At 40.7% G+C, this 12,650-nt stretch overlaps 1 protein-coding gene across 2 annotated transcripts; it reads left to right on the top strand.

The window, feature by feature from the left end:
* The first annotated feature begins 3,712 nt into the window (after nt 1-3,712).
* pkmb (pyruvate kinase M1/2b) lies at nt 3,713-11,415 on the top strand. Of its 2 annotated transcripts, none has more exons than XM_070830066.1 (11): nt 3,713-3,811; nt 5,531-5,709; nt 5,863-5,954; nt 7,368-7,499; nt 7,636-7,822; nt 7,941-8,211; nt 8,292-8,442; nt 8,525-8,677; nt 9,669-9,835; nt 10,465-10,646; nt 10,806-11,415. In XM_070830066.1, the coding sequence occupies exons 2-11, from the start codon at nt 5,559-5,561 to the stop codon at nt 10,910-10,912; spliced, it is 1,593 nt and encodes a 530-aa protein (XP_070686167.1). In that variant the 5' UTR covers nt 3,713-3,811; nt 5,531-5,558; the 3' UTR covers nt 10,913-11,415. The 2 variants fall into 2 exon arrangements, with proteins under 2 accessions (XP_070686167.1, XP_070686166.1); XM_070830065.1 differs by lacking the exon at nt 3,713-3,811 and adding an exon at nt 4,945-5,114.
* Nucleotides 11,416-12,650: the final 1,235 nt, after the last annotated feature.

Below are 12,650 nucleotides of genomic sequence, written 5' to 3' on the forward strand. Positions count from 1 at the left end.
TGTGGAAAACAAGCTTATGACACTTCAACCAGCTGTCCACAAGAGAGAGCTGTTGTTGAGAGAGAGAGAGAGAGAGAGAGAGAGAGAGAGAGAGCCTCTCTTCTCTTTCACTGCACCCCCACAGACTCACCGGTCTCACAAAAACACTGTTTTTCAACCACCAATCAGAATAAACCAAATTATAAAGCATTGAAAAGAAGAAACTAAAGGCCAAAGTTGATCAGAACGTTATCTGGCCCCAATCAGAGATCATGAACTGGCAGAATATCTCTCTACTGTCCGAGATAGAAAGCAGACAGATTTTGACAATGTATTTAAGATAAAATAAGATATTCCTTTATCAGTTCCACGACGGGGAAATTTACAATTTCTTCTAACATGTAATATTCATGCAATATTCAACAAAACAAGGAACTTGAAATTCACATCTGTAATTTCTGATTTCAAAGAGCTGAATGAGCTCTCATAATTAAAAATACTTCTAGGAGGAGGAAACAGGGCAGATCTCACCGGCCAATATGTATCAACATGCTACAACCAGAGGGACAGTGAATGACCTGGACACACACACACACACACACGCACACAAATTATATTTTTCTTTATATTTTATATCATTTTTTGATGGTTTGGCAATATTGTTTCCGAAGCTTTCATACCAATAGAACAGAATTGGGAGAAATACCTGCAGACAGACAGTGTGTCCCAGTTCATACTCTGTACTAATACATGTACATGTTCTATACAGTGTACTAAATACTCTCAATCTGTGACTTTGAAATGTCACTGACAACACAATGATTCCTCCATATTTGATACTGTTAACAAAGCTTATTTTCCAAACATCATTTGTTTTAATGTTTTGCAACTGTGAGTAACACCAACTTTTCCTTTGTGCAATGCATCATGGGAGAATAGTGTCCAAGACCAGTATACTAAGAAGTGAAGCAGACTAAGTACGCGTGTTGTGAATGTTTAAAAACTGAGCACGTGCCGCTGGAGCAGGTGATCTGAGAGGTGAGGCCTTTTCATTGGGTGTCATTTTAAAAGAATAATTTATTGTTGTAATTGTAGCCTTTAACCTGTCTTTAAACTGGAAGTCAATACTGCAGGCCAGTGGTGGATATTTCATTTCACAGTTGATTTCACAACATTGATAAAAAATCTCAAGACCAATTCCTGAAGGGGACACCAAGGGTTTTATGACTGTTATCATTATAATATAATAGCAAAAAGTGCTTTGCAAGGGTTTTACCGCTCATTCAGCCATTCTCTCACACACCAATGCGTTGGACTGAACATCAAGAGCAGTTTGGGGCTCAGAGACATTTCATCAGGAGAAGGAGGGGATCAAACCACCAGCCCTCTCATTGGCTCAACACCCTAAGCCCCAGCCACCCTTAAAACTGCTAAAACTCTTCTCAGCTTCACATGGCACAAGATGTTTGACACATACTTTGTTTTAAATCCACCCCATCAGAATTATTACTTACTGGCAGCCAGCCACCACTGGCACACTTTCAGAGCCTCTCCCCTTCACAGACTCTGACGGCTAATGATGTATGAGGATCAGACAGTTCATGGTGTGGATGGTAAGCTCTGGACCAAACCACTGTGAGCCATATCTGGGGGGCGGGTTGGGTTGCAAAATCCTTTGAAAATTAAAAAGGTTTTTCAAAAAAAGCGTTTTCAAAGAATGCTATCAAAGTATCAAAAATGATGTATTGATGCTTAATAGAGGGGGACAAGTCATGTTTTCCCAGACCCCCCCATAATTTCCACCCATGCTGTGGCCATTTCCCTGCAGCCAGTGGCCCCACTAGCTTCAAAACCATCTTTCACATATAAAGGTTATATATTTATCCTTACATGGATGGGAGGTGGGTGAATTTCAGTTTGGAGTCAGATTTCTACGTCCTAAAGGATCGCAGGATCCACATGTAACAAGAATATTTAGGACTAATAAATGCCACATAGCTCATACTGTGCAAGTTATTTATTTTTACCTCACCAAACAGCTATGTAGGGCATAAACATTTAGAGACATTCATGTTTTAATAAGCTTGTTGTTTTAAAACTCGGGGCTCACCACATGTTTCTGGCCAAGGTTGGTTTTTTTATACTTAACACTTAAACATTTGTCAGCTCATTAGTCCATTAGTTGTCAGCAAATCGAGAACATGAGCAAACTCAAGCTTTCCTATCCATTTTATAGCTACAAGGGGCCTAGTGACAAATATTTTTACAATGTCTAAATATTATGTCATTTGCATAGACATGGCTGCTAAAACTTGAGGAACCTAAAAATAATGCACCTGAAAATGGATTACACCTGTCAGTAGATAAATATGATTGCATTACTGAGCAGGGCTAAGACAGCACATTTTGATTGTATTAAATAACATTGAGGAGAGTGCTAATACATGTTGAGCATGGGCCTTGGGTGGATCCAGTTTTATTGTGTAGTACAGTATGTTCGACACCCCAGCACGCCTCTACTATACATATACCATAACATGGCTGACAGCGGGAGACTACCATATAACGCTGTGTTTCATGTCTATTTTTGGTTAAAGTGTCATGTGTTAGTTCACCTCACTGAGTGGAATGCATGCATTTCTGCATCTGTATAATATGTCAGCAGGCTGATATTAAGTTTGCATCTCTGCGAGCATCTGCCATTTCTTTCAACTGATCATCTATCATATCTTCCTTTACATGTCATTTGGAGCTTGGTGTTGCCTTCCCTCTCATTCTGGAAATCTATTACTGTATATTAAACTCTGCACTAATGCATTTGGACAGTATCATGCTGTAGGAGGGCAGATGATCCCCCCCACACACACACACACACACGCACACACACACACACACACACACACACACCCCCGTGGAGCCCATGAAACAACCTAAAATTATGCAGCCCTGCCTGTCCAATGGCGTGACATGAGGTTTAACATGTGCAATAAGGAGATGATTTACCTGCTTCAAAATGTAGAGCATATTATAACCACGAAAGGAAGGGGGAGATGTCCAAATGAACAGAAATAGAACATATATTAAAAAATAGGTGAATGCATGTGAGGGAAATTAAAGGAAACAAAAATCATGTCATAGTTGCAACCAGATATGTATCTGAAACAGTGTGTGATCCTGACAAATTAACAAGATTTCAGAGTTCAGAGGTCAGCATATGAAATGAAAGATGATCCTCATAAGAAGCCCAAATAATATAAATATAATATCACTTAAAATTGTATAGCTTTTTGTATTGTAATTGTAAGCTTCTCTTTTGAGCACATCTTTATTGCCAATGTAGCAACTCCTTGGTTCCTGAGATAAATAAGGCAAAGCAAAAGAGAATAAAACCATATTAATAACCATAATGATCGTTATAAGATTTGTTTTAAAAGCAGTAAATCAGCAGTGTGGATTACAGATGAAAGGTCTCCTGCTGATCTTAATCTGAGGTGCTTCAGATTTTAGTGACTTGGCTCATGTCTGAATATTGGCGGACAGCTCCGTCAATGGCCGAACAACACTCGCACCTGCGCTGTATCCTCCCTCAATATTTCTCCAACTCCTGTGACTTTAACAGGACATTCCACACTGCATTTGACATTTACCTGCAGTGAGCTCCTTCCGTGTGAAAAATATACTTTCAACTCGCCGTCCAAGCGGTGAATCTCGCCTTAACTGTCACGCCCTACATTTCGCGTCACACAGGAAAGTAGTCCCGGTCGGGGAGAGGGGGGATAAAACCAACGGCTCCAGCTGAGGCTCGTTGGTCCCAGCGAAGTTCACCCAGTAGGTGAGTAACAGCAAGAAGACCCAAATAACTGAGACAGACTGAGGAAGGAAGGGTTATTGATAGATTTGATTGAATATTAAAAATCAATTTATCATTTCCCATCATGCTTTAAACAAGTAAAAAAGAAAGTTTATCACTAATCAAACTTTTTCTTCTTAAATCTTTCACTTATATATGTTATATCTAAAGTGTTATGCATGATCACAATCCGTTTGTATAGTCTTTATATATGTAATATATATCATATACACAAATACAGACTACTTTAATGCCACATTGATCTGAAATAACTGAATCGCACTTTTGTTTTTGATCATACAGTTCATTTATGCACACTGTACATGCAGCTCTCTAACTTTGATTTATTCCTGAAATGTATATATTTTCATCTGTTTATCGGTATGCTGTTCTGATATTACATATCTGCTCTGATTCTCATGTTACTGTAATGTTGCATTTCCCTCTTTGGGTTTAAGAAAGTTTGTTGTAGTTGTCCTCAGTAGCTGATAACTGGGTAGGCAAAACAATCATTAATGAAATAAAGACTTAATGAAGTAAGTAGCAGCCTAATGTATGAACTGTTACTCTGTAAACAATTACATAGTAATCAATGTTTAGTAATCAGCAGTTACATGAATTAAAATGAGCTTTTGTTATAATATGTAAAATCCTGCAATTTTTTGTATTTATATATATATATATATATATATATACACACACACACACACACACATATATACATATATATTCACTGTGTTTTATATCACGTAGTTATGTAATAGTATAGTATTAGTTAGTTCAGTCCATAAATACTCTCGGCTGGCCATGTTATTTTCGGTGAATGCCATAGGCAGATATCGTGTCCCAGTACACACACACACACACACACACACACACACCATGTTTCCATGCACTGACTGACAACACACGTTTGTCATGCATGCTGAATACCTTTATTGTTGCCAAGTGTAAGCTGATACCTGATAACTCTGCCTCTGTAGCCTGCTACTGCTGCTCAATGAGCATTGCACTTCAGGAAGCATAAATAATGTTTTCCATTAGTTGTCCTTTGTGTGTGTGAATTGCCTTTAGACTCTGTTGATAGTGACCAGCTCCTCCTCTTCAGCAGCACATGAACTCCCACTGGAATGTGGGAGAGTGCAGTCAGGCAGGCACATACGTTGTCGTCGTTGTTGCTTTTTGCACCGGCTGTTCGCTCAGCTTGTACAGGCACTCTCCACTGGCAGAGACTAAAAATCAACCTACAGAGAGGTCACTCCTTACTTTGTACTTTACCATTCAGGTAACTGACAGAATCTTAGTATAGTTTCTGCTTTAGTTTCTATAGTTTTTAAATATATACATGCTTTCTTTTATGTGATTCCTTAGGAGTTGAGCAAAAGTCAACTGGACTTGTTGAAGGTACTTGAAGACGTTTCGCCTCCCATCCAAGAGGCTTCTTCAGTTCTGCCAGAACTGAAGAAGCCTAACTAAGGAATAACTATGATCTGGATGACTCAGAATCTTCACAGACACTCTTTTATGTGATAATTTGTAGCTTCTATTATAAGCTCTTGATTTTAAGTGTCTTTACCTGGACTGACTTCTGTCTGTGGCCCATGAAAAAAAACTCCCCCGTATGACCGATGATACCTGTCAGAGGTGGAGTTGTCAGGTACTCATTGATCATCAAACTTGTTTCCTTTTCTGTCTCCACAGGACTTTTCCTGCAGACACAGATCCAGTCATGTCGCAGTCAAAGGATAAAGGCGCTTCCATCATCCACACGCAGCAGATGCATGCTGCCATGGCGGACACGTTCATTGAGCACATGTGCCTGCTGGACATTGACTCCGAACCTGCTGTGTCTCGCAACACCGGCATTGTCTGCACAATCGGTTAGACTCATTAACAAACACTGTAAATTCATCTCTTGCCACTCACTCCATTCAAAGATTATCTCTTTTATCTACATTTAAAACAGCCACATGACCCTGTTGACTTCATATTTGGCTCAGTGTTTCTCTAAATAATCACCTGTCTCAATGTAGGACCTGCCTCCCGATCTGTGGACATGTCCAAGGAAATGATCAAGTCTGGGATGAACATTGCAAGAATGAACTTCTCTCATGGCACCCACGAAGTAAGTCAGGGATGGGAAACATTCTCCAAATACAGCAAATTATTTTTTTTCCCCTTTTTGCGTCTCCAAATCTTCACTTAAACTTTTCATCTTGTTGCACTACACAAACAAGACCAGCGGCTCTCAAAGCCAAAACATTGTTTCGAGTGTTTGCAACATGTTTGAGAGTTTGAACCCTGACAGAGCGGCACAGTAGTAGTTTCTTTACCCTCTGCAAGTGATTCAGTCAGGATTTGCCCTTTACAGCTGCAAACGTCAGGGTGACATTACTCTTGAGGCCTGGTAACTCTCTGTGGCTAACCTGTAATGTGAGCTATGAGCTCATACTTGCCCCCTCAACACTGGGTCTGTGTTCTAGCTTGTGATTTGGCGGCCCAACTGCATCTCAGCCAGCTCTTTGGCCGACCTTATACTGCTGACCCCTCACCTTTAAAAGTCATCCCTCTTCACCTTTGTCACTGTCACCTGAGTGCATGAAGCATCAGTTCTATCATCAGCTGTAGTATGAACGCCCACAGTTGATATTTGGATCTTCAAAGGTTAACAGCAGTGCTTTTTTTGCTGTGTAACTCAACTCTCAGAGTGGCTTTTGAGTTCAGCAGTGTTACTGATTGGCACTACTAACCAAAAAAAAAAAAATGCAAAATGTAGTCAGAGTTTTAGCAGGAAAAAATAAGAAAATTGATGATCACAACTCCAGAAAATCACAACAAAGTGGATATATGATTTGTTATGAGAAGGGCAAAATAGATTTGACCTCTGTCTTATTGGTGTGTCAGCTGTCGGTACAGCTATAAATAGGTCCTTTCTGAGTGTCAGCCTCTGAGCAACAGAACGACAAGCAGGCATGTGGTGAGACCACACTGAGGCGTTCATTATTGACTGAGGAAAGTGGAAGTGAAAGTGGAAATTGTGCAGATTAGTCTTTGAATTTGTTGTTCTGCGTTTTTGCATGTTGTATGCATTTCATCGACCCGTAGCTGCAGACTGACAGCCATAGGAAATTAGTAGTATTTGTTTTTTTTGTTCAACTTGTCAAACTCCCTGCTTTAAGGGAAACTATTCATGCAGTGCCAGGTAGTGTGTGAGCAGCTATTTAAGTACAGTCAAAGATGGACAATGTCATGAGCTAAAAATGTGTTACAGCTGTCATTCACAATTTATTACATGCAGCTATGTAACTAGTGCCATGCTGTCTGTATGACAGCACAACCAAGTTTTCCCACCTGTTGTTGTACCAGCTTCATTTAGCTTTTTAAGGATTTAACACATTTAGAGATAATGTTTTCTCCACCTAAATAAAATATGACTTGATAAGAATTAACCAGTGTAATTCAAATGCAAATGCTTTCACCTTTTATGCTACGATGTTTTCAGTGTGCTAACATATGTTTAACACCCCACCTCATACAGTATCATGCTGAGACCATCAAGAATGTCCGTGATGCTACTGAGAGCTTCGGGCCAGGATCTGTCGAATACAGACCAGTGGCCATCGCTCTGGACACCAAGGGGCCAGAAATCAGGACCGGACTCATCAAGGGCGTGAGTTCTGGCCAAATGTCCAAGGCTCTAATCAGGCCATTTTTGCTTTATTGCATAGATATTTGTATGAAGGTTTCAGGAATAGATTTTCGTCCTGAGAATGAACAAGCTCTCTCTTTCCCCTGGTCGTGTTTAGAGTGGCACTGCTGAGGTTGAGCTCAAGAAGGGTGAAACCATCAAGCTCACTTTAGATAACCAGTACATGGACAAATGTGATGAGAAAGTTTTGTGGCTCGACTACAAGAACATCACCAAGGTCGTGCAGACTGGAAGCCACATCTACATTGATGACGGTCTGATTTCCCTCAAGGTTAAAGAAATTGGTAAGCACACACACAATCATCTGTTCAGCTCCTCTTCCCTGTCTGTCGTGCAGATTTTGCTTTCATCTTACTGCTTACTGGTTGAAGATACATTTCTCTTCATTCTGTGTGTCCTAAGGCAACGACTACCTGATGTGCGACATCGAGAATGGTGGTACGCTGGGTAGCAAGAAGGGCGTCAACCTGCCCGGAGCTGCTGTAGACCTGCCTGCTGTGTCTGAGAAGGACATTCAGGACCTGCAGTTTGGTGTGGAGCAGGGTGTCGACATGGTCTTTGCCTCCTTTATCCGTAAGGCTGCTGACGTTCAAGCTGTCAGGAAAGTGCTGGGCGAGAAGGGCAAGGACATCAAGATCATCAGCAAGCTGGAGAACCACGAGGGTGTGCGCAGGTTGGTGGATTCACAGACTTGATTCTACGCAGATCTGAATCTTTGGAGAGCTGTTAAACAGATTTGTTTTTGTTGGATAGGTTTGATGAGATCCTGGAGGCCAGTGATGGCATCATGGTTGCCCGTGGAGACCTGGGCATTGAAATCCCAACAGAGAAGGTCTTCATCGCCCAGAAGATGATGACTGGCAGGTGCAACAGGATCGGCAAGCCCATCATCTGTGCCACCCAGGTCAGTGGGATCAGCAGGACGACTCTTTTGTGGAAAATATTTCAAAAAGGAAACTGTGTCAGAGAGTTTTTCTTCTCCTCAGATGCTGGAGAGCATGACCAAAAAACCTCGCCCTACTCGCGCTGAGGCCAATGATGTCGCCAACGCCGTGCTGGACGGCAACGACTGCATCATGCTGAGTGGTGAGACCGCCAAGGGAGACTACCCCCTGGAGGCTGTGCAGACACAGCACAAGGTAAGAGCCCCCTGACTGATCCCTCTCCTTAGCTTAACTGTTGTATAGTGTTCAGTGTATGTGTGCACAATATAGGCGTCTTCCATAGCAATGTTAAATTATCATTTTGTTGTTCTGTGAAAATTGTGCCAGTGGTTTTTAATGACAAAAGCTACCAAATTGACATGATCAAGCAACACATTGGCGCTGGAAACTTTGCACTGTTAATCTTTGACAGGACTTAATATACATAGGCTTAGTATTTCATTGTAATTGTCATATCGGTCTATTTTGATCATGTTTTGACCACGAAAAATACACAATGATCCATCCTGTAGCAGTGCATTGAGGTGTGTCCAGCAATCCAAAACTATTTGATCATTTATAACCATCAACTAACCACAAGTTATATAGTGGTGCATCCCCAGTTGGGTGATTATCAATGTGTCAAGTAACCAACACTTTGATAGAAATTAACTTTAAAATGGAAAAACAAACAGTCCAGAAAGAAAGGGAATGTTTCTAGTGAAGATAATGTTCTCAAATCTTTGTGGTGTAAGTTATATTTTCTAAATCATGTAGAAAAGCAAGCAGCAGAAAAGCAGCTTTAACATTGTGAGCACATCACTGGTATCAGCTTCACTAACAAACAGCCTCTAGTATTTGTTCAACTTGCTTTGTGTATCCTTGTCACACCCATCTGTCCCTCCGTCCATCTGCTACCATCTCTTCTTGTCGTCTTGCATTGTGCCTTAACTGTGTGATCATGTTACTCAAATAGCATGTGTCTGAGGATCTGCAGTGCACAGCGACAGTCCCTGGACATCATGGCTGCCGCTGTTTTTTAGCCTCATGTCTCAGTGTGCTTTCAGGTATGAAGACCTTTGCATTGAACATAACTGCCCCCTTTGCTTTGCCCTTTGAAATACAGACTAACTCCTGTAGTTAACGCAGGCTGGTAGCCGGGCACAACTGTAGTAAGTTTTCTTTATTTTTGTTGTCATATGTTCAGATTGCCCGTGAGGCCGAGGCAGCCATGTTCCACAGGCAGATGTTCGAGGAGCTTCGTCGCACCTCTCACCTGACCCGCGACCCCACAGAGAGTGTTGCCATTGGTGCCGTCGAGGCTTCCTTCAAGTGCTGCGCCAGCGCCATCATCGTGCTCACCAAGACTGGCAGGTGAGATTCCAATAAGTCCATCCTGTAAATCTCCTCTGTAAAGCTCTGAGTCATATTATCCACAGTGTCCACTGTTGGCAAAGAAACTGAATTCTAATATCTCTCTATTCTTCCGCCTCTGCTCCCTCACTAACACAAGTCCTCAGGTCGCATGAAGTGTGCTAACTTTCACGGCCCCCACAGTCAGTACTCCACATATGACCTTTTGAGATATGAACCTTGACATTTTACAAGTTAATTTTAACTCCATGTTCATTCCCCTCCATCGGGGAGTTCATCCTCACAACACATGATACAGAGGATGTACTGCTGTCTGCTGGATGGAATTCCTAAAGATAATGGCATAATTAAAGCTGCTTTATGTAATATTTCTATATCAGCGACAGATTACAAGACTACATGTATGTATAAAGAGTTGCACAGAGAATTACCTCCCGACTCTGCTGTTCCTCTCAACCCTGTGTAGCTTTATAGTGTCATCTTAAAAGTGGCAATAGAATCAGATCATGCCGGTCTAAGTTTTGGCACAATTGTTTTTGAATCGGTGTTGAAGTTGAATTGATGATTGAACTGACTGAATAGATTTACATTTCTACAGGTTTGTAATAATCTGTACATGTCACCTGCAGGTCTGCTCACATGCTGTCAAAGTACAGGCCACGTGCTCCCATCATTGCTGTGACCCGCTGTGGCCAGACCGCCCGTCAGGCCCACCTGTACCGTGGTGTCTACCCAGTGCTCTACACCAAGCAAGCCAACGACGTCTGGGCCGAGGATGTTGATCTGCGTGTGAACTTTGCCCTGGAATTTGGTACGTGTTTATGCGTTTATTCTCAAATAGAAGGACTTTTAGCAATAAAGTGAAGCGCTGCAGAAGAATTGTGTACATTGCCAGGAGTCACAAAGTTTTATATATAATTAATCAAATCCTTTTTTTTTTTACTAACACCTCTTCTTTCTCTATCCGTAGGCAAGCACCGCAAATTCTTCAAGTCTGGCGATGTGGCTATTGTTGTGACCGGCTGGCGTCCTGGTTCCGGTTACACCAACACTATGAGAGTTGTGCTGGTGCCTTGAACTTCATCAAAGGACATTAGTAACCGCTTCTCCACACCTTCCCTGTAACACGGCTCCTCCCTCTGTCGGACTTTTCAGTCTTCATAAACAACAGAAACTCAAAACCAAGCCGATCCATCAAAGGACTTTTGATGGTTTCGTTCACAGACAACAGACAACAACCCCCTGATTCCTGTCATTCACATGTTTAATTTATTATATAAATCCTGCTGCCAGAGACTGAACTCAAAACCTTTTAGTGGAAATTCTTCTGTCACGCCTGTGCCGACTATGTTTGCATGGTGAACACAGAGGGAGTCAGTGTTCCTCTGTATGCACTGTAAACCCAAGTACACATTTTGTCATTTCCTTGGTTTTTGGTTCAGGGATAGGCATAAACATGTACAGTTGTTGTTTTCTCCAGTGTTTCATGCTGAACTGATAGTTGGTACAAAATGTCATTGTGAAGTGATCTGGCATGACTGTGTTTTCATCCATTAACAGGAATTCTTGGTTCAACTCTATTTGTCGTCCTCTCATAATTACTGTCACACCAAACTGAGACAACAGTCAGTATTTTCCATGCTAAGAACTCTTAGAACTCTAAACGACGACAGGGTATCCCAATACAGACTACATGTACTGTATGTGCAGTGAATGTACAAAATAAAGGAGACACCACTTAACAAAGGATTTTAACTCATCTGAAATACACACTACAAAAGTAAAAAATAATTAGTCTGAATGGCGGTATGTCCAAGGTCAATCAGTTGTACAAAAGTGTTCAAAGAGCATCAGTCATAAGAAAAAGTGTTAAATTATCTAATATGAAAAAGGAGACAATGAAAGCATGTGCCAGCCTTGGACGAAATTAGACAAATTACCGCCGGTTCAGATGAACTTTTAACGAGATCACAGTTGGACACCACAGCACTTAGTCTCTGTCAAGTCAGCTCAAACTGAAGGCCAAAACAAAAGCCCCTACAAACACTATGAGTTGAATATTGAACAAATACAAATATGAATACAAATAAGTACAACAAAAATAAATGCATAAAAGTAGAGAGAAAATATAACCATAATATTGAGAAATAATTCAATATATTTTTAAAACTAAGCTCATTGCAATTATTTTGCTTCTATTCAATATTACCATTTATTGCAGGTATTTTTTTATGTAACTCCAGCAGTTTTTAATTTTTCAAAAGTCAGTGTTTATTTTTTGACCATTTTCTTTAATAATGCTGCTTTTTGTCAGAGATTATCATGTGACTGGCTGTCCGCTCTTTCACGCCAAAGCATTCAAGCCAATCACAGAACTGTCTCCTCTGTGCATTGACACTTTAAAATAAAAACTGCTGAAACTAAATAATGAATAAAATGTAGAAAAGTGAAAAGAAGCCACAAGAAATAACATTAAAACTTTGCTCATGATAATGAAAACCTGCCATTTCCATTAGATGGTCATAGAAGATATTCTACCTATATTGGGTCATATGATTATTTCTTTCAGAATTTCTTATCCCTCCAGAAAGCTCTAGTGAGTTGTCTTACATCATTTCTAATCCCACTGTATTATAAACTGTTGATGTGTTGGCTGGAAAAGGTAAATGCATTATCCCAATGGAAAATTACACCAGACTTTTATATAATAATGCATCCTTCAAAAAAGAAAAAAGCTCATCTAGTGAAGTTATTACAGGACATCAGGGAAAATCAGGTCTGCCAACTGTAATTTGAAAAAGGAAAGTATTGTCTG

This window comes from Pempheris klunzingeri, chromosome 5 (genome assembly GCF_042242105.1).
Source record: "Pempheris klunzingeri isolate RE-2024b chromosome 5, fPemKlu1.hap1, whole genome shotgun sequence".
In the NCBI taxonomy this organism is placed as follows: domain Eukaryota; kingdom Metazoa; phylum Chordata; class Actinopteri; order Acropomatiformes; family Pempheridae; genus Pempheris; species Pempheris klunzingeri.

Coding starts and splice junctions, on each gene's coding strand:
- pkmb (XM_070830065.1), top strand. CDS start 4,960: ATGTGGGAGAGTGCAGTCAGGCAGGCACATACGTTGTCGTCGTTGTTG. Junction 8,443..8,524: donor CCATCATCTGTGCCACCCAG/GTCAGTGGGATC, acceptor TCTTCTCCTCAG/ATGCTGGAGAGCATGACCAA. Junction 8,678..9,668: donor CTGTGCAGACACAGCACAAG/GTAAGAGCCCCC, acceptor TCATATGTTCAG/ATTGCCCGTGAGGCCGAGGC.